The sequence below is a fragment of the Talpa occidentalis genome, unplaced genomic scaffold, assembly GCF_014898055.3.
Source record: "Talpa occidentalis isolate TD23 unplaced genomic scaffold, MPIMG_talOcc4v2.1 talOcc4.8, whole genome shotgun sequence".
Classification (NCBI taxonomy): domain Eukaryota; kingdom Metazoa; phylum Chordata; class Mammalia; order Eulipotyphla; family Talpidae; genus Talpa; species Talpa occidentalis.
In genome coordinates, this window is record NW_023605194.1 from 20,061,105 (window position 1) to 20,086,214 (window position 25,110).

The 25,110-nt window shown below is 39.3% G+C and overlaps 1 protein-coding gene across 8 annotated transcripts in view; it reads right to left on the bottom strand.

Moving 5' to 3' along the window:
- BTRC (beta-transducin repeat containing E3 ubiquitin protein ligase) overlaps positions 1-25,110 on the bottom strand; it is a 165,408-nt gene that overhangs the window by 10,936 nt on the left and 129,362 nt on the right. For all 8 annotated transcript variants that reach the window (XM_037497132.2, XM_037497130.2, XM_037497135.2 and 5 more), the window contains 6 exons: positions 13,461-13,692; positions 9,647-9,833; positions 4,043-4,139; positions 2,661-2,798; positions 2,080-2,198; positions 410-659 (listed from right to left, as the gene is read on the bottom strand). In XM_037497132.2, coding sequence (XP_037353029.1) covers positions 410-659; positions 2,080-2,198; positions 2,661-2,798; positions 4,043-4,139; positions 9,647-9,833; positions 13,461-13,692 — 1,023 coding nt within the window. The remainder of the gene's footprint in view (positions 1-409; positions 660-2,079; positions 2,199-2,660; positions 2,799-4,042; positions 4,140-9,646; positions 9,834-13,460; positions 13,693-25,110) is intronic.

Sequence of the window (25,110 nt, forward strand, 5' to 3'; positions counted from 1 at the left end):
GGAAAAACAGAAAACAGGACTGAACTACTAGGGGTAAGTCAAATTCTCAAAACAAACTAAAAATATGAGAAACATTATTCATAATAATAAATGGCTAATTTGTAGCTGGCTGTTATCACATGAGAAGTCCTCAAATTAATTTACTCACATTGGATTAGTCTGGTCTTATAGATATGTTTTTTTGAACATATATCTACTCCTGTCCTCACACTCACCATTATTTATAGGAATAAAACATACAACCAAAATTTTCATACAACCTGTCTCATTCATTATCTTTTTACACAAAGACTAGTATCTGAGTTAATTACTCATTCTACATTGAGGTTTAATATGAAATTGCTCTTGATCAAATTTTCACATGAACTCGCCTACTATAAGGGGGCTTACTGAAAAAATGCCCTTTTACCTTTATAGTTCTATCCCCAGATGCAGAAACGATGTACTTGTCATCAAAGTCTACAACATTGACGGCAGCTCGGTGACCAACCAGTACCCTCCGCAGGGTTATGTCGGTTGGGGAGGCCATATCCCATACAGCAATGGACCGGTCTTTGGAGCAGGTCACCATCATGCCATTATTGAAACGCAAATGCAGAACTGCTTCACAATGGTGTATCAATGTGTTTAGCATTTCACCTGTATTTACATCCCACACCCTGGAACAAACAACATTAGGAAGATTATCTAAAATTTTGGTGGCAATCATGCTATAATTATTACTGCTATGTTCTGCAGTACTCACCCCCACCCCCATTTCATAGTGTTATACCCCACTCTTTATAGCTTTGAGGCTAAGCTGAGGTAAAGAGTACTTACTGATGGGTCATGGGGAAGTGGTAGATAGATGGTTGGGCTGAAGAGTGGGAAAAGGGGACTGGATGCTACTAATATGAAACCCTTAAGACATGCTACTTGAATTGTGGGCAAGTTGTGGGAGGCAAGAATAAGGTAGCAGCTACCAACACCTCCTAATTGCGCCCAGACTTCAAGATTATTAGAAAACATCTGACATTCAATCTGTTATCATTAATGAGGTACATTTAAAACTGGGACTCTAATAACAGCAGTACCAGTGTCCCAGGGATAGCTGCCAAGAACTAGAATGGATATAGGCCAAAAAGCTTCTCTAAGAAAATGACTTGGTATTGTAGACTGGAGCTAGATTTCACCACACAGGTCAAGGTCCTACTTCTGTGCTTTGAGGTGGTAGGGGTCAATGATAGCTATCCCACTGTAAATACAGGTTTTAACACAGAGCATGGGGCTTTTGGATAGCTTGAGAATTTTGTGTGAGGATATACTTTATTTGGGTATTTGCTTTTGGTTTTTATAACACATTCTTTTTCTTTTTCTAGTTTAACCCCCTTTTTTAGAAAGCTATTTTTCCCCTTATCCTATAAAAGATGTTAGCTTCTACAATGTTTCAGCTTCCTTGAGGCACTCCACACACACCAGTAAATGTTAAATGTCGATAACTATAAGAAATGAATTTGCTATGCCTTTAAGTCAAAAGACATGAAACAGGAACTACCTTTTATAATCACAGAAGGATAACTTGAAATGTTAAACATTTGACTTCAGAGAATCTAACAATGCAGTTAACTGTTTTTTTTTTTTTTTTCCTATTTTGTTAAAGTTACTTTTGATGCATTGTGTTTGCTAAATCCTTTAGCTTAAGGCAAAATTCCTAACAGAGGTTTCCAGCAGTGCTGCTGGTGCCCAGAACTCAAACTACACTGGACTCCAGCAGCATAATGGCTGTGTCATCAAATCACTATCGCCTCTGGAAATTGAAGGCCCCTCCCTGAGTGAAGCTTGCAATTAAAAACTGCAGGGACAGCAGGGGAGGGGCTGGCAAAGAGAAAGCACTGCTCACCTGTACACATTTTAAAGGAGATAATGCATACCTGAACTACAGTTATAACCACCATTCCCCTGTGAGATGGTTTTTGTAAGGTATGCAAAGATTTACCAAGTTTCTATTATAGATGATTTGTCCAAATTAAAATAGAATACGTGGTCTCTTAAATGTACAAAAATGTAAACTAGTTCAAAAGATCATCTGAAATTTTCTACCTGACCGTGGAATCCGACGATCCAGTTATGATCACCCTCTCGTCATACTGGAGACACAGGACAGAACCCGTGTGGCCTGTGAGAATTCGCTTGCATTCCAATGTGCTTTTATCCCAGATCTAGGATGGCAAATAAGATCCTTTTGATCACTATGATAATGGGGTGCTGCAGAGACTTGTTGGTTCTATTAAGTGTTTGATTCTCCCAAAGAATCAAAGCCCAGAGTAGTGTGGAATGCATTCTAAGCATCTATGTATATATGTGGCTTTAATACAAATGCAGACCTTATCCTTTTCGTGAAAGAATAGGGACAGGCTATAATTATATGAGGGCCACAAGAGTAGTAGTGCACTTCAAGAAAAGAGTATTTAACCCTAGGACTACTCATGTGTATGTTATGTTTTTGGGCAGGAGGAAGCAGGTATCTGTCCTTTAAGGAATGATTTTGGCTTTGCGACTGGAAATAACCTAAAACTCTTACTTACTGGAAATAATGCTTAGAGTTTATGCTTTGGATTATTTTATGAATGTGGTTACCCTCCCTTGCTCCTTTCACCTTCCCACAACTGAAGAAACCTTACCTTGATTGTGTTGTCTCGAAGACCGCTTACTATCTTCTGGTCATCGTACTGTAAACAGTAAACTCCCTTGCTTGTTTCACTGCGGCAGTGAATTCTCTGTAAACTGTGCCTTCCACATCTCCAATTAGATTCTATTGTCTGAGAAAAAGGAATTGTAAGAGTAATTAGGTAAGGACCAGAACTAAACTCTTATGTGACCTTCACTGGCAACCAAGGACAAATGCTCAATGCTTCATTCTATGGGATACACAGCACTTAGAGCAAAGTGAAAATGCTTTTCAAAATCCACTATTAAAGTTTATAAAAAATTTTCCAAAAAAAATTTTTTTCCCATTTACAAGGTAACTGAAGATTTTCTACTTTTTTGGCTGGAACTGCTATCTTCAGTAAATCACCAAAATGATCAACACAAAGGAAAAGGGGGAGTCCCCACTGTAGGTTCTCTAGGCCTGTTAGAAGGCATGGAGTTGTATCTTCGGCCACATAAGTGGTAATCTACAAGAAAGGTGGTAATGTAGACACTGGGAGGGTGGGCACTATTCAAAAAGGGAAACTTCACACGTCACCGTGGCAAAACTGGTAGAGTCTACAATGTTACCCAGCATGCAGCTAGCATGGTTGTAAACAAAAGGCAAGATTCTTGCCGAGTAAAATTAATGTACGTATACTAGCCACTCTGAAGAGCTGAGCTAGTTTCCTGAAACGTATGAAAGAAAATGATCAGGAGAAAAAAAGGAAGCCAAAGAGAAAGTTATTTGGGTTCAGCTGAAGTAGCAGCCTGCACATTTTGTGAGAACCAATGGGAAGGAGCCTGAGCTGCTGGAACCTATCTCCTATGTATTCATGGCATAACAGGTGTGTGTGTGGGGGGAGGGGAAGACTTTGGACTATTAAAAAAAAAAGATTTTTTAGAATTTTCCTGCATATACCGCATTCAATTAAATAATAAATCTGCTGGAAAGAGACTGCTCATCAACAGAGGGCAAGCTATGAGTCAGGTGACGTTATGTGCTCAGTGCTCTTACTTATGTGGAAGCCAGTTCTGCCTGTGAATTTCCATGGTGACTCAACTCAGAAGATACTCAAGTATCAGTTTATAAATGCAACTTTAACAATCTCACTGCTATTATATGAAGACATCATTCTTCCTCTCTTTCATCTACCTGTCTGTCTGTCTATCTATCTGTAAAACAATTTTCAAGAACTTCAAAATTTTTTCCTGGTTATTTACTAAATTTTACCTACCCTGTTCCCTTGTAAAGAAATTGATTTTTAATCTACATCAATAAGCCTTAATGGGTTTGCTGTAACAATGCAGTTACTGAAGAATGCTGACATTTCTCTAATATTTGGCAAATACCCAAATATACATAGATTCTTACCTCAATGTCTTGTATAATTTTAGGATAAAGTGCTCTATAAAAAGAGTTGGGAGGAGCATTCCCATCAGGAGGTTTGTTTTTGAATAAATACTGTCCCCTAAAAAACAATAAACATTTTCCAATAAAAATCATATTATGACACATTTACAAGGAGCTTCATACTTCAGTGTTTTCAGTTATGTTCCATATCATCTTCATGACCAGTTTGGAGAGGTGTAAAGGTAAGCCCTATTTTAGGAGTCCTGCATTGGGGAAACTTTCCGGGATCTAAGGAACTCAGTCATAATTGATTTACTCTTGGATAAAACATTCTGATTTCTACTGTAGAACATTATTGGATCAAATCTTCAGGAACATTTTAATCTATCAGACCTCTGTTACAGTCTCAGACCTCTGTTACAGTCTCTTTTGAAAACTTTGTTAGTGATAACTCCTACCTTTGATTAAGCACAGGCCACAGCGACTTCCTTGTTCACTGAGTAAAAAGCTGTGCCAGTGTCAGTGGAGACCTGCATCGTGGACAGCAGTAGTGCTTCAGTCATGGAGACCACTTTTTCTAGTCTTCACTTACATGGGGTAAGGTGTATTGTGACTCACCAGGCTGCTGGTGATCAGTGTAGCTAGGCTATAAAAGGAGCAATTCAGTTCTTTTCTACAGAAAACAAAGGGATTATAAGAGTATCTAGCAGAAGGTATGGAAGATGATGTAAAGAAATGCCTAAGAGCACTGAGCTGCCAAGTCTAAAGCATGAAACTGGCTTTCACAGGTGTGTTCCTGGCTACGTACATACAAACATGCATTTTATTGGCTTTCCTTGACTCCAGTGAGCAACATTTGTCAGCATCTCCTTCCTCATGACAGCACATATCTGGAATACTCATATCCCAAGCTAGATCTTTGCTACCAAAAAAAATCAGTAAGTGGCAATCACTTCCTGCTGGGTAAAAAATTTAATTCCTCATCCTGAAGTTAAGAATCCACCAAACACGGTGTGGAAGCTAGTAAACCCCACTATGGGTGTACTAACTGCTGTTCTCACTGGCACTGTGCCTTGCAAAGTGGAGATAGACAGAAATGCCTCTGAGTGTAATCCTGGCACCAGAGAAATCATGTTTTCTCTGGGCCAGTCATCCACTCCTCCCTCTATAGCTCCATTACACTATAATTAATTGTTCAATGTCTCCAGGAGCGCTTCTCCCCTGCCCTCTTCCTATTATACACCTTGAAAATTAGTTGAGAAAATTTCCTATCAGGAAGGTAGCTGGCTGTGATTTCTGTGTTAACACAGATAGGGATATCTGCAATGGAGAAGCTAAATAAGAGTTTTTAAAAAGGGACTAATAGGAGCAAGAAACATCATATACTCATATAAAGAAAGTGTGCAAAAAAAAAAAAAAAAAAAAAAAAAAAAAGAAAGTGTGCAAACAACACAGTATGAAAAAATTCTGACTTAAAGGTATACTTTTCTAAACCATCTTGTTTTATAAACACATTGCAGGCAAACAATAGATTCTGAATGAAGGAATTCTAAATCTGGTAAATAATTATGATTTAATAATTTCAACTCCAACATTTTTTGATGAGGCAGGAATCACTGTATTCATTTTGCAGATAAATCAAATGTCAGAGGGGTTAAGTTCCTTGCCCAAGGTCAGAAAGCTAATAAGTAGATCCAGGATTGGAATTTAAGTCACACGTCTGAGGCTGTAATCTTTACTGTTGTCTCTCAGTACCCAACATTCCTTAGAAATTATGGTCCTTTTAATCTTAATCTCTAGCAATTGAACACAGGTACCCCAGGATTTTTTTCACATGCAATAAAACTATCTCTATATCACATGTAAAGAGAAATCACATAAACCTGATAGCATTTTCCATTCCATTGTATTTATCATGCTTTCCTATAAAGATCTGAATTCCTTCAAAATCAAAGCAGCTCCCAGAAAAGGGTAGCTAGCTGTTAAAAACTGGTTTCTTAGTCTATGTCTGTATTGTAAAGCCAAAACCTTTTATGCTGGAAGCTCTTTGACAACAGGGACCACTTCTATGTGAAATGTCTAGTACCTTTGAGAGTATGAGTACATGATAAATGCTAAACATTAAATTCAGAATGTTATCATAAAATGTGATCTGCTGATTAAGAAAATGGACTTTTCCCAAGTGATCTTTTATTATACTTTAAAGAGTTACCATTACTGAACAGAGAATACATTTAGTATTGGGCCTCCCTGGTGGCGCAAGGGTTAAGACGCAACCTATGAAGCTATCTGCAGCCACTGCAGCACGAGTTCAATTCCTGGCCAGCTAGGGAGCAACCCACATGGCGCAGCAGACCTCTCCTGACTTGCATGCTGAGCCCCTCAGCAGTGTACTTTGGTCAATTTGCCTGTTCTGTTCCCCACTCTGTCTCTGATGAATCCTCTCACCCCCGCCCCACACCTCTGGCCTGTACCCCAGATCTTGTATGCATAAATAAATAAATCTTAAAAAAAAAATACATTTAGTATTATTCAAGAGAAAATGACAGAGTTCATATCCTAGGGGCAGACTGTCAAATTCATCTCGATATAAACTACAACAGCAAAGTAGAAGCTATTAAACCCAAATGTTTTATTAGAAACTATATTTACTTATTTATTTTTGGTTGGAGGAAAATTTTGGTTTGGTTTCATCGTAGGTTTGGCGAGACACTTGAAAGAAAGTGAGAAACTGGTCATAGATTAATTTTTTGTTTTTTAAAGTTGGGGAAGCCAACAAACAGGAAGAAAGGACTCAGGTAAAAATGGAAGCAGAGGGAGGGGTGTGGAAAACAAAAAATAGAAACAGCCACAGAAAGTCAAGGGGATACTGAAGGTCTTCACAGGATAGACAAATAATTGTTAATTTCATGGGGCTATATGAAAGTAAGGTGATAAATATGGCTAAAGGCAAAGGAATATAATTAGAACGCTGAAGGATACTCAATGGAGCAGGTGTGGGTTTCTGTGATGAAGAAGACAATACTGAATTCTGAATTATTCCTCAGTTGTACCTTCACATACCTTTTTAAAGGGTTCAAAAGTTAGCTTTTCAATGAACTGACAGGTCCTCTCCCCTTTAACTAACTTAACAGATCTAGATTTACCGCCAACCCTAAGCAAAATTAGAGAGCCTACGTTTATCGTTAGCATTTTCACACACATTTGGCAGGATCTGCCCTTCTACTTCTTGTTCTTCCTGCCTTGAAAAAGGACTGTAATCTCCCTATGTCTGAGAAAGTTTACTGTCATTTATAGTCCAAATGGGAACAAAGTGTGTTTTAACAGGAAACAAAACCTTTATAGCTATGGGAATGATGCTCTGTAAGTGAAATTCCAGGTGAGGAGTTCTTTGGAGGACAGTTTCTTTTCTTTTTTTTCTCTCCGTCACCCCCCACCCCCCAGAGGATTATTCATAGCTGCCCTAAAATTTTCCCATGTAAGCAATGCCTGATCTTTTTTTTTTTTTAAGATTTATTTATTTATGCATACAAGAGCTGGGGTACAGGCCAGAGATGCAGAGGGAGAGGGGGAGAGGATTCACCAGAGACAAAGCCAGGAGCAGAACAGGCAGACAGACTGAAATACACTGTTGAGGGGAGCAGCGGGCGAGACAGGAGAGGTCTGCTGCGCCATGTGGATAGAACTCATGTTGCAGAAGCTGTTGACTGCTTCAAAGTGTGGTGCTTAACCCCTTGCACCACCAGGGAGGCTCTGCCTGATCTATTCCTAAAGTTGGTCCTGACACTTAGCAAAATGGTAGATTTTGAATGTTGTACAACTATATACTTACTTGTTTTTGAATTTATTTCCAAAGTATGAAACACGCTAAAGATAAGATTTCTGTTTTTCACACACAGTGGAGTAAGTGAGAATAAGAAAATATTTGGGAAATACAGATATTCTTTGACTTCTACAAAAAAATTTTAAACAATTTTTATGTAGTCAAAGAATTGCCTGGCATTTGTTTCCTTTAATTGAACTTGTGAGAAAAAAATTAAAAATTCTTCCTAATATACAGAATGACAGAAATCTCCTGGTAGAATATTAGTGGTTGTAATGTTTATTATGTATTAATGAATTTCAAAGATGCAAAAAAGGGAAACTACTGCATTTTTATGAAAATTGCTAAGAAAAGATGATCCTTCATTCTTAACTGTTTTACATTTCTTTATGATCCAAGATTAACAATTCATAAAATTAACTGCTCAGGTTATCACTGAGCATATACACACCTGCTGGGACATACCTACCAACTAAAGTACTTAATATGCCTCTGTTATTTGATTTCTGAAATATTTAGACCTAGCTTTCTTAGAGCGACATGTTAGAGACATCTTCAGAGAGAAAATTATATATGGGAGGCATCTTCCAGACTTTTTTTTTAAAAGATTTATTTATTTACACAAGCACTGGGTACAGTCAGAAGTGCAGGAGGGTGAGAGAATTCACCAGAGCCAGAGCGGAGAGCAGAACAGGCAGACTGATGAAATACACTGCTGAGGGGAGCAGCGGGTGGCAGGAGAAGTCTGCGTGCCATGTGGGACCCTCGCCCGGCGGCTGGGGATCAAACCGTTGCTGCAGAGGCTGCGGGCAGCTTCGCAACCCAGTGCTCAACCACTGCACCACCGGGAAGGCCCTTTCTAGACGTTTTAATGAAATGTTACAAGAACATCAGCGATATTTTTTAGACAGCTAACTACACAATGCCTTAAAGGAATCAGGATTATGCAGCAAAATCTCAAGAAAGGATAAGAATCTTAAGAAGAAACAATGATTTAATGTTAATAAATCATTAACAATGATTTATCATAGTTTCTGATAAGCTAGCGTTCTTATTCTAGTTGGGCATAAAAATAATTTTTGAATACAAAGGTGATAAAACAGTACAGGCATGGGTTAAAAGCAAGAAATCTTCAGCAAGCCTTCCTAGTGGTGCAGGTGGTTGAGCACCACACTGTGAAGCTGTCTGCAGCCTCTGCAGTGCGGGTTTGATCCTGGCCGGCCGGCGAGAATCCCACATGGCGTGACAGACCTCTCCTGCCTCGCCCACTGCTCCCCTCAGCAGTGTATTTCGTCAGTCTGCCTGTTCTGTTCCCCGCTCTGTCTCTGGTGAATCCTCTCACCCTCCTGTGCATCTGACCTGTACCCCTGTTCTTGTATAAAAATAAATAAATCTTAAAAAAAAAAAAAGAAAAAGAAATAAATCTTCAGCAAAATAATTTTTGTTTTAGGGGAAAGTTGGATCTGATGGCTTCTGTGTGATATAGTCATCTACTGTTCTTATAAGTTGCCCCTTTTCAGGATACCAATTTCTACTCAGAGAATGCAGAGAACAGAATGCTTTCAATAGGAGGGCTGACTAGTTTTCCATTATTTTTTTTTCAAAGCAGTATAACACATTGTTATATCATATAATAGTGGTCAGAAGAAAAGTACATGAACAAGTATTTTTACATTTTCTTGTTATAAACCAGCAAAATCACTGTATTAAATAAATGGTTTTACAATTGGTTTATACAATATTCCAAAAACTTTGCGTAGCCAGATCCTGAAGCTCTAATGAAAGAAAGTTAAAAGGCTCACCACCCTCTTCGTTCTGCCAGGCCTCTCCATAGAGAATCTGTCCTGACCATTCTCTCGATGAGCTTCTTCCATAACATGCCATCAGATGTTACTCGGTACCACTCCTTACACACAAGTTCAGCAGCACATAATGATTTGGCATCCAGGTATGACAGAATGTTTTCAGCAATGTGATCCAAACCCCGAGCTTTTGGTGAGGGGAGGAGGCAAAGAAAAAGAACAAAGGTGGTGGTGGTGAATGATTTTTTTTTTTTTAACAAAAGATCCTTTAAAACAAAACAGCATTTATTCTGCTATGAAGGCACATCCCTGTCCCTAGTGTGGTCCAGTTTCTTTTTCAAACAGAGATGGGTAAAATGAGTGTCAATAATTTTTCCATAAGATTACAGAAATGAACAGTATTTTCCATCTTCCTTTAGATAAGGAAGTTAAAGCTAACAACCAGCAAACCCCCAAGACATTAAAAATAAAAAGGAATCCAGAAAACAATTCACATCTATCTATATGGATTTCAGCACTAGGGGATGTTCTATGGATGGCATCTCAAACTCTGTGATTCAGACCCCCCCAAATCTCTATATTAGGTCCATTTCTCATTCTGTTTCTATTACTGCTGCAATTCCAAAGCTGTTCAGTAAAAGAAATATCCTTTAAATGTACTCGGGGAGAGGCACTAAGTCAGAATGTGCTGGGTTATAGAATTTTGGGCATGCAGAAAGGAGAGAAAGAAATACAAATTGGTACAGGAACATCCCAAGAGGAATGACAGAGAGGTATGTTTAAGTTCAAGGAAGAGTTTAATTTCAAGGAGTTAAAAAAAAAAAAAACCAAAACAACCAACCCTATATTTGAGAATAGCTGTTGCTATAAAACCTAAATGACAGTTGACCAAAGTCAAAAAAATATCAGACCAACAGTCACTTGGCTAGAATTTCAGAAACTATTTTGTAGGATGTACAGAGGTAAAACAGTGAAATAGTTCCTGTGCTGTGCAAACCAGATTGAGTTTCCTGGTCAATATTCTCTATCACCCAAATTTGTATTAAGGCCTCAGAGGAATAGATCCTATAAAATAGGATGATGGCACTAGTAAACCCTTTTGCTGCTGTTCTAATTCACAAGTGAGACAAAAAACATTCAAAGTTATTTCTCTTTACAGGTTACATATCAGAGTTTTGCTACAGATTTAAATAGTGCAGAGTATTCCTTTACTCTAACTCCCTTAGGCACAAACTTAACAAATAGGAAAGAGAATAGCAAATTTCATTTTGTGCCTTTCCTCTGAATCATATAAGGACACACTTGGACGCCATTAGCAACAATCCAAATGTGCTTAAACATTATTCTAATTATAAAGATTGTATGAATATCAGTCACATTTCTCAGCAGATTTGGGAAAAAATGCATTAAATGAATCTTGTTTGGCTGGCATCACATGTTGATATTAAAGCATAAGCAGATGGAGGCATCCATCACCTAATTCTTAGTAAAAGAACATAACTTTTAAACCAATTAAAGATATAATAATTAGCTCTTCATGCAAAAAGCAATGATGGTACAATTTCTACATCTTTATATTAAAACTTCCCATACCATCAGAAGTTTCCAAAGTGCATTCCTGTGTTTTTAATGGTTGCCATCAAATTGCTACTGATCTTTCACTATGTCCCTATAATAAGTCTTTGGAAGTAATTTCACCTAACACTCCAAACAAACCCATTACATTAATGGATTACAGGCACTTTTTGAAGTAGTTTGGTTTACTAAATGTAGCCAGATGGTGTAGGTTTTTAAGTTAAAATGGCCATAAAGCATTAAACTGATGATTTAATACCTTATAAAGTGGCCAGCAGATACACACGAGGGATGAGTATTAGGCAAAGGATACACCAGGTCTAATAGGCTCCTGTTCAATTCTTAGTGGTGTTTGCTTGAGATAGTAGCATGTCTTGTGATTGGGGAGAACACGGTAATGAGATATACACAGATTGTTTGCACAAAGAAAACTATTTGCCTATGGCTAAAACAAAATCCAATGAGTAAAGAGGGGGTAGAATCTATTTAACAAAAGATATAGGTACAAACTCAGCTTAAAAATGGTTATTTCGAGCCTCCCCTGGTGGCGCAGGCAGTTGAGCGCAGCACTGTGAAGCTGTCCGCAGTCTCTACAGCGCTGGTTCAGTCCTGGCCAGCCGGCGGGGGTCCCACATGGTGTGGCAGACCTCTCCTGACTCGCCCGCTGCTCCCCTCAGCAGTGTGTTTTGGTCAGTCTGCCTGTTCTATTCCCCACTCTGTCTCTGGTGAATCCTCTCACCCTCCCACGAATCTGGCCTGTACCCCAGTTCTTGTGTAAATAAAAAAAAATCTTTATAAAAAAAAAGTTATTTCTAAGATATAAATAGGCATTCTTTTGTTTTAAAGGGCAATTTAAGTTCCAAGTTTGGAAAATGAATTTTAAAAAAAGATATCACTGGCAAAGATTAAGTAAAGTAGGACAGTGCAGTTCTGGGGGAGGGCATAAGTAATGTTTTTCCTAGGATAGTTGGTGCATGTACTAAAAGCCTTAAAAATGTTCTTAATTTTTTTAATGTAACCACCCCATATCTGGTATTTTTTTTCCTAGAATGCCCAAAAGATCAATTATAGTATTGTAGTTTATAATAGAAAAAATTTTTTTTCAAACTGCCTAAATGTTCCATAAAGGGGTTAAAACTGTTGTAAAGAATATATAACACTATAAAAAATTATGTTGTAAAAGAGCACTTAGAAAAACACATTCAGAGAATAAAACAAGAAAAAATGTTACAAATCCTTTTGATCACAGCTTTAGAGGGAAATATGCACACCGAGGAAAAAATTGGAAGACTATATGCCAAAATACAATAGCACATTAGTAGTTTCCCCTGAATTGTGGGGTTCTGGGAATTTTTATAATGTTTCCTCCTAAATTTCCAATAACCAGGAAAAAAAAGCCGAAAAAAAACCCCAGGATATATATTAGATGAGATTCATGCATCGCTGTACTACTTTTATCTTTTTAAATAAGCTTTTAACATATATGAGAGAACCTTATATTTTTCTGATAGCAATTTCCCTAAATATTAATGCCTATGTAGTGTCCTAGATTGTCACATCAAGCATTTAGTAAACAACACCCTCCAAATAAAAGGATTAAGTCAGTATGTGTGTGTATGTATTTAAGTGTAATTATGTATATATTTTAAGTGGCCATATACTTATTTAAATGTGGAGACACACACACACATACACACACACACACAGAGTTTACAATAGCTAGTTGGTAACTGAGCACAGTTAGATTGTAAAGCCAGGGATTTACATATTTAATGTCATAAAAAGGCTGCTGAATTACTCTTCTTTCAAAATACTTAATTAAACATGCTTCTTATTCATTCCTATAACCTAGTCTGTTGCTAAATGTCCACAGAAAACCAAATCTAAGTAGGTAAGTTAACATACCTTGAAACTAAGATATGTTGTAAATTACACACATTAAATTAGGTAACACCTCAGAAAAGATTTTACTTGGATTTATGTGTAGGTAAAAAATAGGGTGAATAGGAGGGCATGAAATAGGGAGAAGACAGGAAAAAGGATCTCCTTTAATAACTCAAGTTAGACTTTTTTGTATTTATACCCTAAAAAGGTGTGATTCAAGGACCCAGTTTTGAAAAAAATCAAGTCAATCAGAATAAGGACTTATAAAAGACATGTCTAGCTGAGAGCCGGTACCATTACCATTGTCAGATAGCTTCCAGGCAAATTAATGCCTTACAAACACCCACAGACATACCTGGCAGAGCAGTTATGAAATCCCTCTGCAACATAGGCTTAAGATAGGAGTTTATGTGTCCATGTTGGTAATGACACATTTGGGATATAAGGTGTTCCACAAATTCCACTTGATCAGACTCTGACCACTGCTCAAAATATTTGACACACAGTTCTTTTTCCTTTTCATAGCTTGCTGAGAGTTTCCGTTGCTTGGGCACAATCATACTGGAAGTGCCATTGGCAAGTTTTGTCTGTAGAAGGAATAGATTAAAAGAAATATATAACAGTAAGTACTGAAAATGAAGGAAATATAATTTTTTGGTGTGGCATTTTTTTATGTCTATATGATAGAGCTCACTCTGTTATTCTATTAGTAACTGTGAATAACAATTACTGAAAAGTCACAATAAATAAATAAATAACACAGTAAGCTGGTAAATCAGGAATATTTAAGGACAACTAAGCATTCATTTCCCAAGGTTCACAGGAGGACATTATCTGGAAATACACAGGTGAAAACCAAAAGCTGAAAGCAGGTAAATTATTAATCAAGAAAATTAATTTGTTTTTTCTTGAATTCACCAGTTACTGGACATTTATACAATTACTCACAATTTATTTTTAATAGTCAAGTAAGAAATCTTCCAAGCAAAGAAAGGTCAATGAATAATTTGTGATTCTGCTACCTTTGGAGATAAACTTTACATCGTTATTTATATACTCAATCTACCTTTACCTTCTTAAAAAAACTCATCCCTATTATCAAATTTACAAGGATTAAAGTTCTTTTTATTAATTGTTAATTCAATAAATGTTAATTATGCCAAACACTGTCCTAGGTGCTAGGGATACAACCTTAAACAACACAATCTCTATTTAATCAGGAACTCATATTTTAATATGTGCAAGTTAAAAAATTAACCAAGTACGTAGCAAATAAAATGTAGATGATGTTACAAAGAAATATAAAGCAGGATAAGGGAAGAGGGGAAAAGTATGTTTCTGTAGTAGGCAAAATCCTAGATGGTCCCCCAGGTTTCTTGACAACTGTACACACACATCTTTGTTGTTCAAACAAACACTGGAGTAGTGCTGCTGTGATTTAAGGCTGAGATAAGGTTCTCAAATCAACTGATGTTAAGATAGGGAGATTACTCTAGTGGGCCTGAAGTAGTCAACTGAGTCCTTTGAAAAGCAGGGAGTTTTCTCTAACTGGTTGCAGAAGAGGAAGGGGGCCATGTGTTAAGAAACATGGACTGCCTGCCTCTAGGAGCAGAGACCTCAGCCTCACAATGCAAGGAACTAAATTCTCCCAAAACTAACAATGAACTGAGAAGAGAGTTTTCCCCCAGAGCCCACATGCAAATTGAAAACTCAGCCCAGGGAACACCCTGATTTTAGCAGTGTGATACTGTGAGCACAGGTCCTAGCCAAGCTGTGCCGGACTTCCAATCTACAGAACTGTGAGCTAATGAACAGGTGTAATTTTAACCTGCAAAATTTGGGATAGTTTATTATTCAGGGAAAAAAATCCCACAGACATAGCATCCTTGAACAGCCACATTTGAACTGAGACATTAAGGAAATGAGGGAATTAGACATTTTGTTACATGGCAGAAGAATGATCTAGGCAACGGAAATTTTGAGAGCAAAGGTTCTGGGTGGAAGCCTGTCTGGCACACTCAAGGAACAACAAGAGGGGCCAGTGTGGCTGGAACCAAATGAGCAAGGGAAGATAAAGTTAGACTAGTTGTCCAAGCCAGGCCATCCAGGTCATTTAGGGGGTGGCAGCTCATCTCCAAAAATGGCCCTAAACAATTCCATCTCTAACTGAATGCAAATGCTGTTCCTCCCATCAAGAGGTAGAATTTATATTCTAGCCTTTCAGTCTGGGCTTTGATTAATAGCATGTGGAAAAAGTAACAATCTGGGACTTTTGAGCTCAGGCAGCTTACGCTTACTACTTCTTAGAGTGGTGAGCTACCATGAAAGAAATTCAGGTAACCTTAGTGAAGAGGGAAATCCAGAGAATGAGAGGCTATGCAGAGAGAGACAGTTCACACGGGGAAGCGCCTAGAAGCATGAGAGTGATATGATCTGACACACTACTGTGTGGAGAATAGACTGCAGGGGACATGGATGGAAATAAGAAGACTAAGAATCTATTTCATAGTATCCATGGAAGAGACAACCACCTTTCACACTAGAGTGATACTGGAGAGGTGGTGAAAATAATTAGGATTCAATGCAATAACCGAGATTTTAATCTTATAAAATTTGAGGGAGGAGTCAACAAAATTTGCTTTAACAATAGATACAACAGCATACCCAAATCTGAAGCTAGGAAATACAAGGAGAAGATTCAGAAATTAGGTGAAACTCTGAAGTTGATTTTCTTTGAGGCTAACCAGAGTCATACAGCAGGATACTTTTTTTTTAAGGATTTATTTATTTATTTATACAAGAATCGGGGTACAGGCCAGATGCGCGGGAGGGTGAGAGGATTTACCAGAGACAAAGCAGGGAGCAGAACAGGCAGACTGATGCTCCACTGCTGAGGGGAGCAGCGGGCACAACAGGAGAGGTCTGCTGCGCCATGTGGGACCCTCGCCGGTAGGCCAGGATCGAACCTGCGCTGTAGAGGCTTTGGACAGCTTCACAGCGTGGCGCTCAACTGCCTGTGCCACCAGGGGAGGCCCCAGCAGGATACTTTTTTTTTTAAAATAAATTTTATTTTTATATTCCCCATACAATTGCATCCCCCTTATTTTGACCCCAATCCCTCCCCTCCCCGCCCCGACTCCCCATAGAGTGTCTCTGGTTCATATTTTTTTGTTGATTTTGATTTTCACTTTCTTATAGTTATTCATTTTCCTGGTCCCTTATTTAAGTTTTCTAGATTCCTGCTATGAGTGAGACCATCCGGTATTTTTCTTTTTCTTTCTGGCTTATTTCGCTGAGCATCGTCCCTTCCAGCGCCATCCATGTTGCTGCAAATTGCATGAGTTTATCTTTTTTGATTGCTGAGTAATATTCCATGGTGTATATGTACCACATCTTCTTGATCCAGTCATCTATTTTTGGGCATTTGGGTTGTTTCCAAAGCTTAGCTATTGTAAACAGTGCTCACAGCAGGATACTTTTTAAAGTTATGTGATGCATTGTCCACATATTTGCTTGAGGCCATTTCAATTTGGTGGGGTGACCCAAGTTATCATAGTGTTCATACCTGCTTAGACATATTGAATGTGCCATAAAATTCTCAACTTTGGATAATCATATCTTGCTATTTAAGGTACAGGCTTATATTAGTTTCTAAGAGTTAAATCCTACATGCAGGCCTCTTTACAAATGATTCTGATTCACAACTGTAAATTTTCATAAATGGCATTAACCATTCAAATTATGTTGAAAAAGCTGACACCCTTGTCAACTGCAAGCCCTAGTGTACAGAGTTGGATGTTTTCTAGCATAAATGCCCTTGTTGTCTATGTACAGACCAAAATGATTAATAAGAACCTTGTTGGACACAGGCCTTGGGGAACTTCAGTGTTGCTGTTTGTCTAGGTTGTTTCTAGCTCAGAAAAGGAAAACTTGCAAAACATAGAGTAAGATTTAATGAGCTAACAAATAGGTGGATTTACAAGCTTGACCAAAATGCTACTACCCATCCCCACAACCAAGACCTCTCATTTCATCATCTTTTAGATATTTGTCTTTTTTTTTTAATGGACTTTTTTTTTTTTTTAAAGATTTGTTTTTATTTATTTATACAAGCACTGGGTAACAGTCAGAAGCGCGGGAGGGTGAGAGAATCCACCAGAGCCAGAGCGGGGAGCAGAGCAAGCAGAAGGACCAAAGTACACTGCTGAGGGGAGCAGCGGGCGGCAGGAGAGGTCTGCGCACCATGTGGGACCCTCCTCTGGTGGCCGGGGAGCAGCCGGGGATCGAACTGGCGCTGAAGAGGCTACTGGCAGCTTTACAACCCAGCGATCAACCGCTGCGCCACTGGGGAGGCCCTTTTTTTTTTTTTTTAAGCTTTATTTTATTTATACAAGAACCAGGGTACAGGCAGATGCGTGGGAGGGTGAGCGGATTCACCATCAAGAGAGCAGGGAACAAAACAGGCAGACCGACTGAAATACACTGCTGTGGGGAGCAGTGAGCAAGACAGGAGAGGTCTGCTTGGCCATATGGGTTGCTCCGAGGCCGGCGGGGATTGAACCGGCACTGCAGAGGCTGCAGACAGCTTCACAGCATTGCGCTCAACGATCTGTACCACCAGGGAGGCCCATATATTTGTCTTTCAAAAGGTAGAAATGGACCAAAGATGGGTGCTACACAGAATATTGTTTTCTGACTAAAGACCAGAAATTGCAGTAACAGGACAATAATTGGCCATTTGATGCAATCACTCTATTTATAATTTAAACAAACCTGGTGTATCTATAATCATGGGGGGTCATGCTTTGATCAGTGGCTATTAATAGAAAAAAATAACAAAGGATTTTACAAGTTTGGTTATTTTACTGCAGGAGCTAACAATGAGTCAAGACTTTCTTATACTTTCAATGGACAAATCATAAATGGTACCTAAAACACTATTAGAAGAGAAGTATATAGCACTGTGCCTGGCAGCCACCCATCTAAAATTTTGCCTCCACCATGGCCTCCACTTCAGAGCCTGCCTGTATCTACTCAGCCCTCACCTTGCAGAATGATGAGGTGCCAATCACGGAGGATAAGATCAATGCCCTGGGCCTCCCTGGTGGCACAAGGGGTTAAGCACAGCACTGTGAAGCTATCCACAGCCTCTGAGGCACAAGTTCGATCCCTGGAGGGCCAGAGAGCTACCCACATGGCACAGCAGATCTCTCCTGTCTCACCCACTGCTCCCTTCAGCAGTGTATTTCAGTCAGTCTGCCTGTTCTGCTCCCCATTCTGTCTCTGGTGAGTCCTCTCGCCCCCTAAACCTCTGCCCTGTATCCCAGCTCTTGTATACATAAATAAAATCTTAAGGGAGTGATGTAAACATTGAACCTTTCTAGTCTGGCTTGTTTTCAAAGGTCCTGGCCAATGTCAACATCAGAGGTCTCATCTGTAACACAGGGCTGGTAGACCTGTCCTGCAGATGGTCCCGCGGCAGCAGGAGATCCTATCCCCTCTACCATGGCTGCTCTAGCTGAGAAGAAAATGGAGGCAAAGAAAGACATTCGAGGAATATGATGATGATGTGGGCTTTGGTCTTTTTAACCAAACCTCTCTGGTAACCTGTTCAATAAAAAGCTGAACTGTTTAAATAAAGAAAAGGAAAGAAAAATAAAGTATAAATTGAGAGTTTATGCATTTATGAACTGCACAGGGTAAATCCAGCTGATACTATATTTTAATCACCACCCCTCAAAAACAAGAGTATTATTTCCTTATGAGGTGGAAAGACACATACCTCAGATCCATCATCACTTCAAATAAGTTATTCATAACAACCACACCATATTGTATCGTTTTAAGAGCCTGAACCAGACAGAAAGAACTGATTTTAAATTCTAGTACCCCTTTTGCCAGCTGTGTGACTTGGAATAAACACCTTAATTTTTCCCTCTGAGCCTCAATTTTCCTCACCTGTAAAATGGAGACAATTACAATCTATTTCATTGGACTTTCGTGAGGACCAAATAAAATAATCTAAGAAATGCATGCTTAGCTTACCATGTGGCACACAGTAAAGAACGCAATACTCTTAGAGATGATTGCATGACACTGATTAATATGCCCTTTCACATTATGTAACACAAATATTTTTAATTTTCGAAGTATAATATACATAAGAGCTCAATCTAAAGGTTACAGTTTGCTGAATTTTCGTAAGGTGAATGTACTTATGTAACCAGCTCCCAGATCAAGAAAACAGATTATCACAAGCTTCATTGAATGACTGAGAAAGAAGAGATGTGGAAGAATTTCAACTCAAGAAATAATGGTCGAGTGGAGGGAATGGTGGCTGCCAAGATAGAAAACCACGGTTAATACCAGAACCCCAATGCTTTCAGGGTCACCACCTCCCCTTAAGAGTAACCACTATACTCATTTCATTTTTAAAAAAACATATTTTAAAAATATTATATAATTTGTGCAGCATTAAAATACATATAATAGGAATACACTTGACATAGGTTATAATATCTATAAACTAAAAACTATGAAACGTGGGTGAGGAAAAGCTAAAAAGACTTAAATAAATGGAGATACCTATTATGTTCACAAATTGAACTCAATATTGTTAGGGACCTCCCTGGTGGCACAGGGATTAGGCTCAGCACTATCACCACTATGGCCTGAGTTCGATCCCCAGGCAGGAGCTAACCCACATGGTATAGCAGACCTCTCTTGTCTCGCCTGCTGCTCCCCTCAGCAGTGTATTTCAGTAGATCTGCCTGTTCTGCTCCCCACTCTGTCTCTGGTGAATCCTCTCATCCCCTGAAACTCTGGCCTATATCCTAGTTCTTATGTGCATAAATAAATAAATCATAAAAATATATATTGTTAAGATGATAATTATTTCCAATTGATCTACAGAGTCAATGTAATATCAATAAAAATCCCAGCAGCTAAATTGACCTGGTAGCGCTAAAATCTGTACATAAATGCAAAGGACCTTAACTTTAGCCAAGGCAATCTTGAAAAATAAAAACAAAGATGGATTCACACTATTGAATTCCAAGACTTGCAACAGTAATCAAGATAGTGTGGCTTTGGTGTAAGGATACACATACAGCTCAATGGAACAGAACAGAGTCCACAAGTAGACTTATATATGATCACTTGATTTCTGAGAAAGGTTACAAGATAATTCAATAAAGGGACAGTCTTTTAAAAAATGATGCTGGAACAACTGGATATCTATATTGAAAACAAAGCAAAACATTATTCTTTACTTAGACCACATACAAAAATTAATTTAAACCTCTGCACAATACACTACAAGACCACAGCAGATGAGTCAAAGAATCTAAAAAAGAGAAAGGGAAATATATTCTTCTCCTATAGTTTTGGCACCCACTGTGGAGTGCTCCATTGGCTGAATGTTACTTGTTCTGGGATTGCTGCAGCTGAGAGATTCTAGGACCTCTGATAGGAGCCAGGAGAAGATTGGTGGCCAGGAAGATGGCATCAAAGGAAAGTCCCTGCTTTGCTCCAGGAAGGATAAACTGAGCAGTCCAGGCAGGTTATGAAATTGGAGAATCCCAAGACATGGGATAATTCTAGAGTACCTCATGATCTCCAGGGACCAACACTGACAGAGTTAAGACAGAAGAGATGTGGAAGAATTTCAACTCAAGGAACAAAGGGTGAGTGGAGGGAGTGGTGGCTGCCATGGTGGCAGAAACTGGGTTTTGTGGATATGGCTGAAAAGGGATAAAGTGCTGTGGGGAGCCACCAGTTAGGAAAACAAAGCTCAGAAAGGTGTGGCTCACCTCACCCAGTTCCCCCAGAGAATAGGTGGATACAGGGCTGAACACATATAGTGAGGCTACTTTGCAATGCACTGGGGTTGCACAAAGGGTCTAGCCCACAAACTGTAGAGATGTTGGTCTGAGGCCTGGAGAAAAGGGCTTGTAGCCCCACTGACTAAGGCACAAGCCTGGGGCACAGCACTCCAGGATTACTTCCAGTACCCCGCTAGCCCCCACTAGCTGAAGACCCAGCTACAAATCAGTTCTCCCTGCCATACAGCACAATCAACTGGAAAAGGGGAAGCACTGTACCACTGAGAAAGAGGGAATACTCCCGAACACATATTATGAGGCCAACATTACCCTAACACCAACACCAGACAAAGAAAACTACAGACCAACTTCCTTAGTAAACAGAGATTTAAAAATCTCAATGAACTGAATTTACAATGCATTAAAAAGATTCCATATCATAACCAAGTGAGATGTATACCTGGGATAAAGGTGGTTCAACATCTGAAAATCAACCAACACAACTCACCACATCAATGAAAGTATAGTTAAAAAAAAAAAGATCATTTCAACAAATGACAAGAAAGTATTTGATGAGATTCAACATCCATTTATGATGAAAACCCTTAAAAAACTGGGGATAAATGGAACACACTTCAACATAATAATGGCCATATATAACAAATTCACAGCTAACACCATTTTTTTTTTTTTTTTTTTTTTTGCTAACACCATTCTTAATGGTCGAAAAACTGAAATCTTTTGCACTAAGATTTGGTACAAGGATGTCCACTTTCAGGACTCCCTGGTAGCCTAGGGGTTAAGTCTCAGCGCTATCACACGATAGCCCACCACGACGGCCTGAGTTCAATCCCTGCTCAGGGAGCTGACCCACATATGGCACAGCAGACCTCTCCTGTCTCACCTGCTGTTCCCCTTAGCAGTGTACTTCAGTAAAAAATCTGCCTGCTTTGCTCCCCACTCTCTCTGGTGAATCATTTCACACACATACCCTACCTCTGGTCTACACCCCAGTTCTTTTATGCAAAAAATAAATAAAATCTAAAAAAAAAAAAATTATTTATTTATTTATACAAGAACAGATTTGTACAGATCAGATTCAAGGGAGGGTGAGAGGATTCACCAGAGACAGCAGGGAACAGAACAGGCAGACTGATGAAATACACTGCTGAGGGGAGCAGCGGGGCTGCGACAGGAGAGGTCTGCCGTGCCATGTGGGCCCCTCGCCAGCTGGCCAGAATCAAACCGGCACTGCAGAGGCTGTGAACAGCTTCACAGTGCAGCGCTCAACCGCCTGCGCCACCAGGGGAGGCCCAGGATGTCCACTTTCATCACTACTATTCAACATGGTACTGGAAGCCCTAGATAAACAGTTAGACAAGAGAAGTATATAAAAGAAATCCAAACTGGAAAGAAGTAAAGCTATCATTACTTGCAGATGACATGATAATGTACACAAAGAATCCTAAAGACTCCACTAAAAAACTAATTGAAACAATAAATCAGCTCAGCAAAGTGGCAGGTTACAAAACCAGTCCACAAAAGTCAGCATCCTCTCTATATGTAAGCCATGAGCTGGATGAGGAAGAAGCTAACATTATACCAAAAGAATAAACATCCAGGAGTAAACTCCTACAGGTATTGGTGAAGGACCTATACAAAGTTAATTTAGGGCCTCCCCGGTGGCGCAGCAGTTGAGCGCTGGGTTGCGAAGCTGCCCGCGGCCTCTGCGGCGCCGGTTCGATCCCCGGCTGCTCCCTGGCCACCGGAGGAGGGTCCCACATGGCGTGCAGACCTCTCCTGCCGCCCGCTGCTCCCCTCAGCAGTGTACTTCAGTCCTTCTGCCTGCTCTGCTTCCTGCTCTGGCTCTGGTGAATTCTCTCACCCACCCGTGCTTCTGACTGTACCCAGTGCTTGTATAAACAAAACAAACAAACAAACAAATAAAATAAAAAAAAAACATGCCTCTCTCTCTCTCTCTCTCTCTCTCTCTCTCTATATATATATATATATATATATATATATAAAAGATAATTTAAAAACATTGTTAAAAGAAACAGAAGACAGGAAGAAATGGAAAGATAGTCCCTAGAAGAATTGACATTGTTAGAATGGCACCCTACCAGAGCAATTTATAGATTCACTGCAATCCCTATCAAAACTTCAGCGGCGGGCCTCCCTGGAGGCACAGCGGTTGAGGGCTGGGCTGTGAAGCTGTCCACAGCCTCTGCAGCGCTGGTTTGATCCCGGCTGCCAACGAGGGTCCCACATGGCATGCAGCCCTCTCCTGCCACGCCCATTGCTCCCCTCAGCAGTGTACTTCGTCAGTCTGCCTGTTCTGCTCCCCGCTCTGGCTCTGGTGAATTCTCTCACCCTCCTGTGCTTCTGACTGTACCCAGTGCTTGTATAAATAAATAAATAAATCTTTAAAAAAAAAAAAAAGAACAAAAAAACTTCAGTGGCTTCCTTCAAAGAAACAGAACAAACATTACTGACATTCACATACTAATAAGTGATAATAATCAAAACAGTATATTTCTGGAACAAAACAAATGCATAGACCTATGGGATAGAACTGAGAGTCCAGAAATAAACCCATACCTACACGGACAGTTAATTTATAACAAAAGAGCCAAGAATATACACTGTAGCTAGAAAAGTCTTTTCAATAAATGACGGTGGAAAAACTGGACAGCCACACACAAAAGAATGAAACTAGAACACTATCTCACAGCATATACAAAAATCAACTCAAAATGATGAAAGACTTGGATATAAGGCCTGTAACTATAAAATACATTTAAGAAAACAGGCAAAAAACTCTATGACATAGGCTTCAGAGATGGCTTTGTGGATTAGTCTCCAACAGCAAGGAAAAGAGAATAAAAACAATTCAGACTACATTAAACTACTCCCTCGCCCTCTCAGGTAACTTAAAGTAGAGTGTTCCTATTTGGTATGATTTGGTAGGTTATTTTTGGGGTTTGGAAACATGCAAAAATGTTTTCCATATAAATTAATGGCAATATAATTTCCAGACCCAAAAAAAAATCTACCAAATCATACCAAATAGGAACATTCTACTTTTGGATAGCAAGGGAAATCCATACACAAAATGACAAAGATGAATCTCAAAAAGATCTGAATGAAGGAAGCCAGGCACAAAAGAGTACATATTTTATGATTCCACTTATATGAAACTCTAGGAACAATAAATCTAATTTATAGTGATAAAAACAGATCAGTAGTTGCCTGGGGCTGGATGTGGCATGGGATTGACTAGGTAAGGGCACAAGGGAAGTTTCTGGGGCAAATGGAAATATTCTACAGTTTAATTGTTTCACAGGTATATATATATTTGCCAAAATTTGTGGAACTATATACCTAAAATGGGTATTTTTTGTATGTAAATGATATCTTAATAAAACTGATTTTTAAAACTTCTAAGGATAGTTATCTAAGGATAAATGCCATAGAATATTAATTTCATCCATAACAAAGACATTACCTTTACAGATAATTCTATAGAGAGGAAGATCTTTTTCATCAAGCCTCTCCCTTTATTATTCTCCCATACAGAGTTTTCTACTAATGTCTAAAGTAAATGCAGCAAAATTTCAATTTGAGAACCTTTGAAAATTCACAAGGGTATAGTGAAGAAGTTCAATTATTAAAAAAATCAAAAGGTTGTATATTAAAATGTATGGGAGGAGAGGGTAGTAGTTACTAGTGGCAATAGAACTGATTTGGTTTTCCCAATACAAGCCTGATGATTCAACCACTACTGCTCAAATGTCCAGGAAAGCTGACAAGCAACTTCAGTTTAATGGCAACACTAACTTTCTTTTTTTTTAAGACTTATTTATTCATTTTACACAAGAACCGGGGTGCAGGCCAGATGCACGGGAGGGTGAGAGGATTCACCAGTGACAGAGCAGGGAACAGAACAGGCAGACTGACGAAATACACTGCTGAGGGGAGCAGCGGGTGCGACAGGAGAGGTCTGCCGCGCCATGTGGGACCCTCACTGGCTGGCTGGGATCAAACCAGCGCTGCAGAGGCTGCAGACAGCTTCACAGCGCAGCACTCAACCGTCTGCACCACCAGGGGAGGCCCAGCAACACTAACTTTTTGCCACCCCTGCACATCTCCTCTCTGCTTTTCTGTTTATAATGAACACCT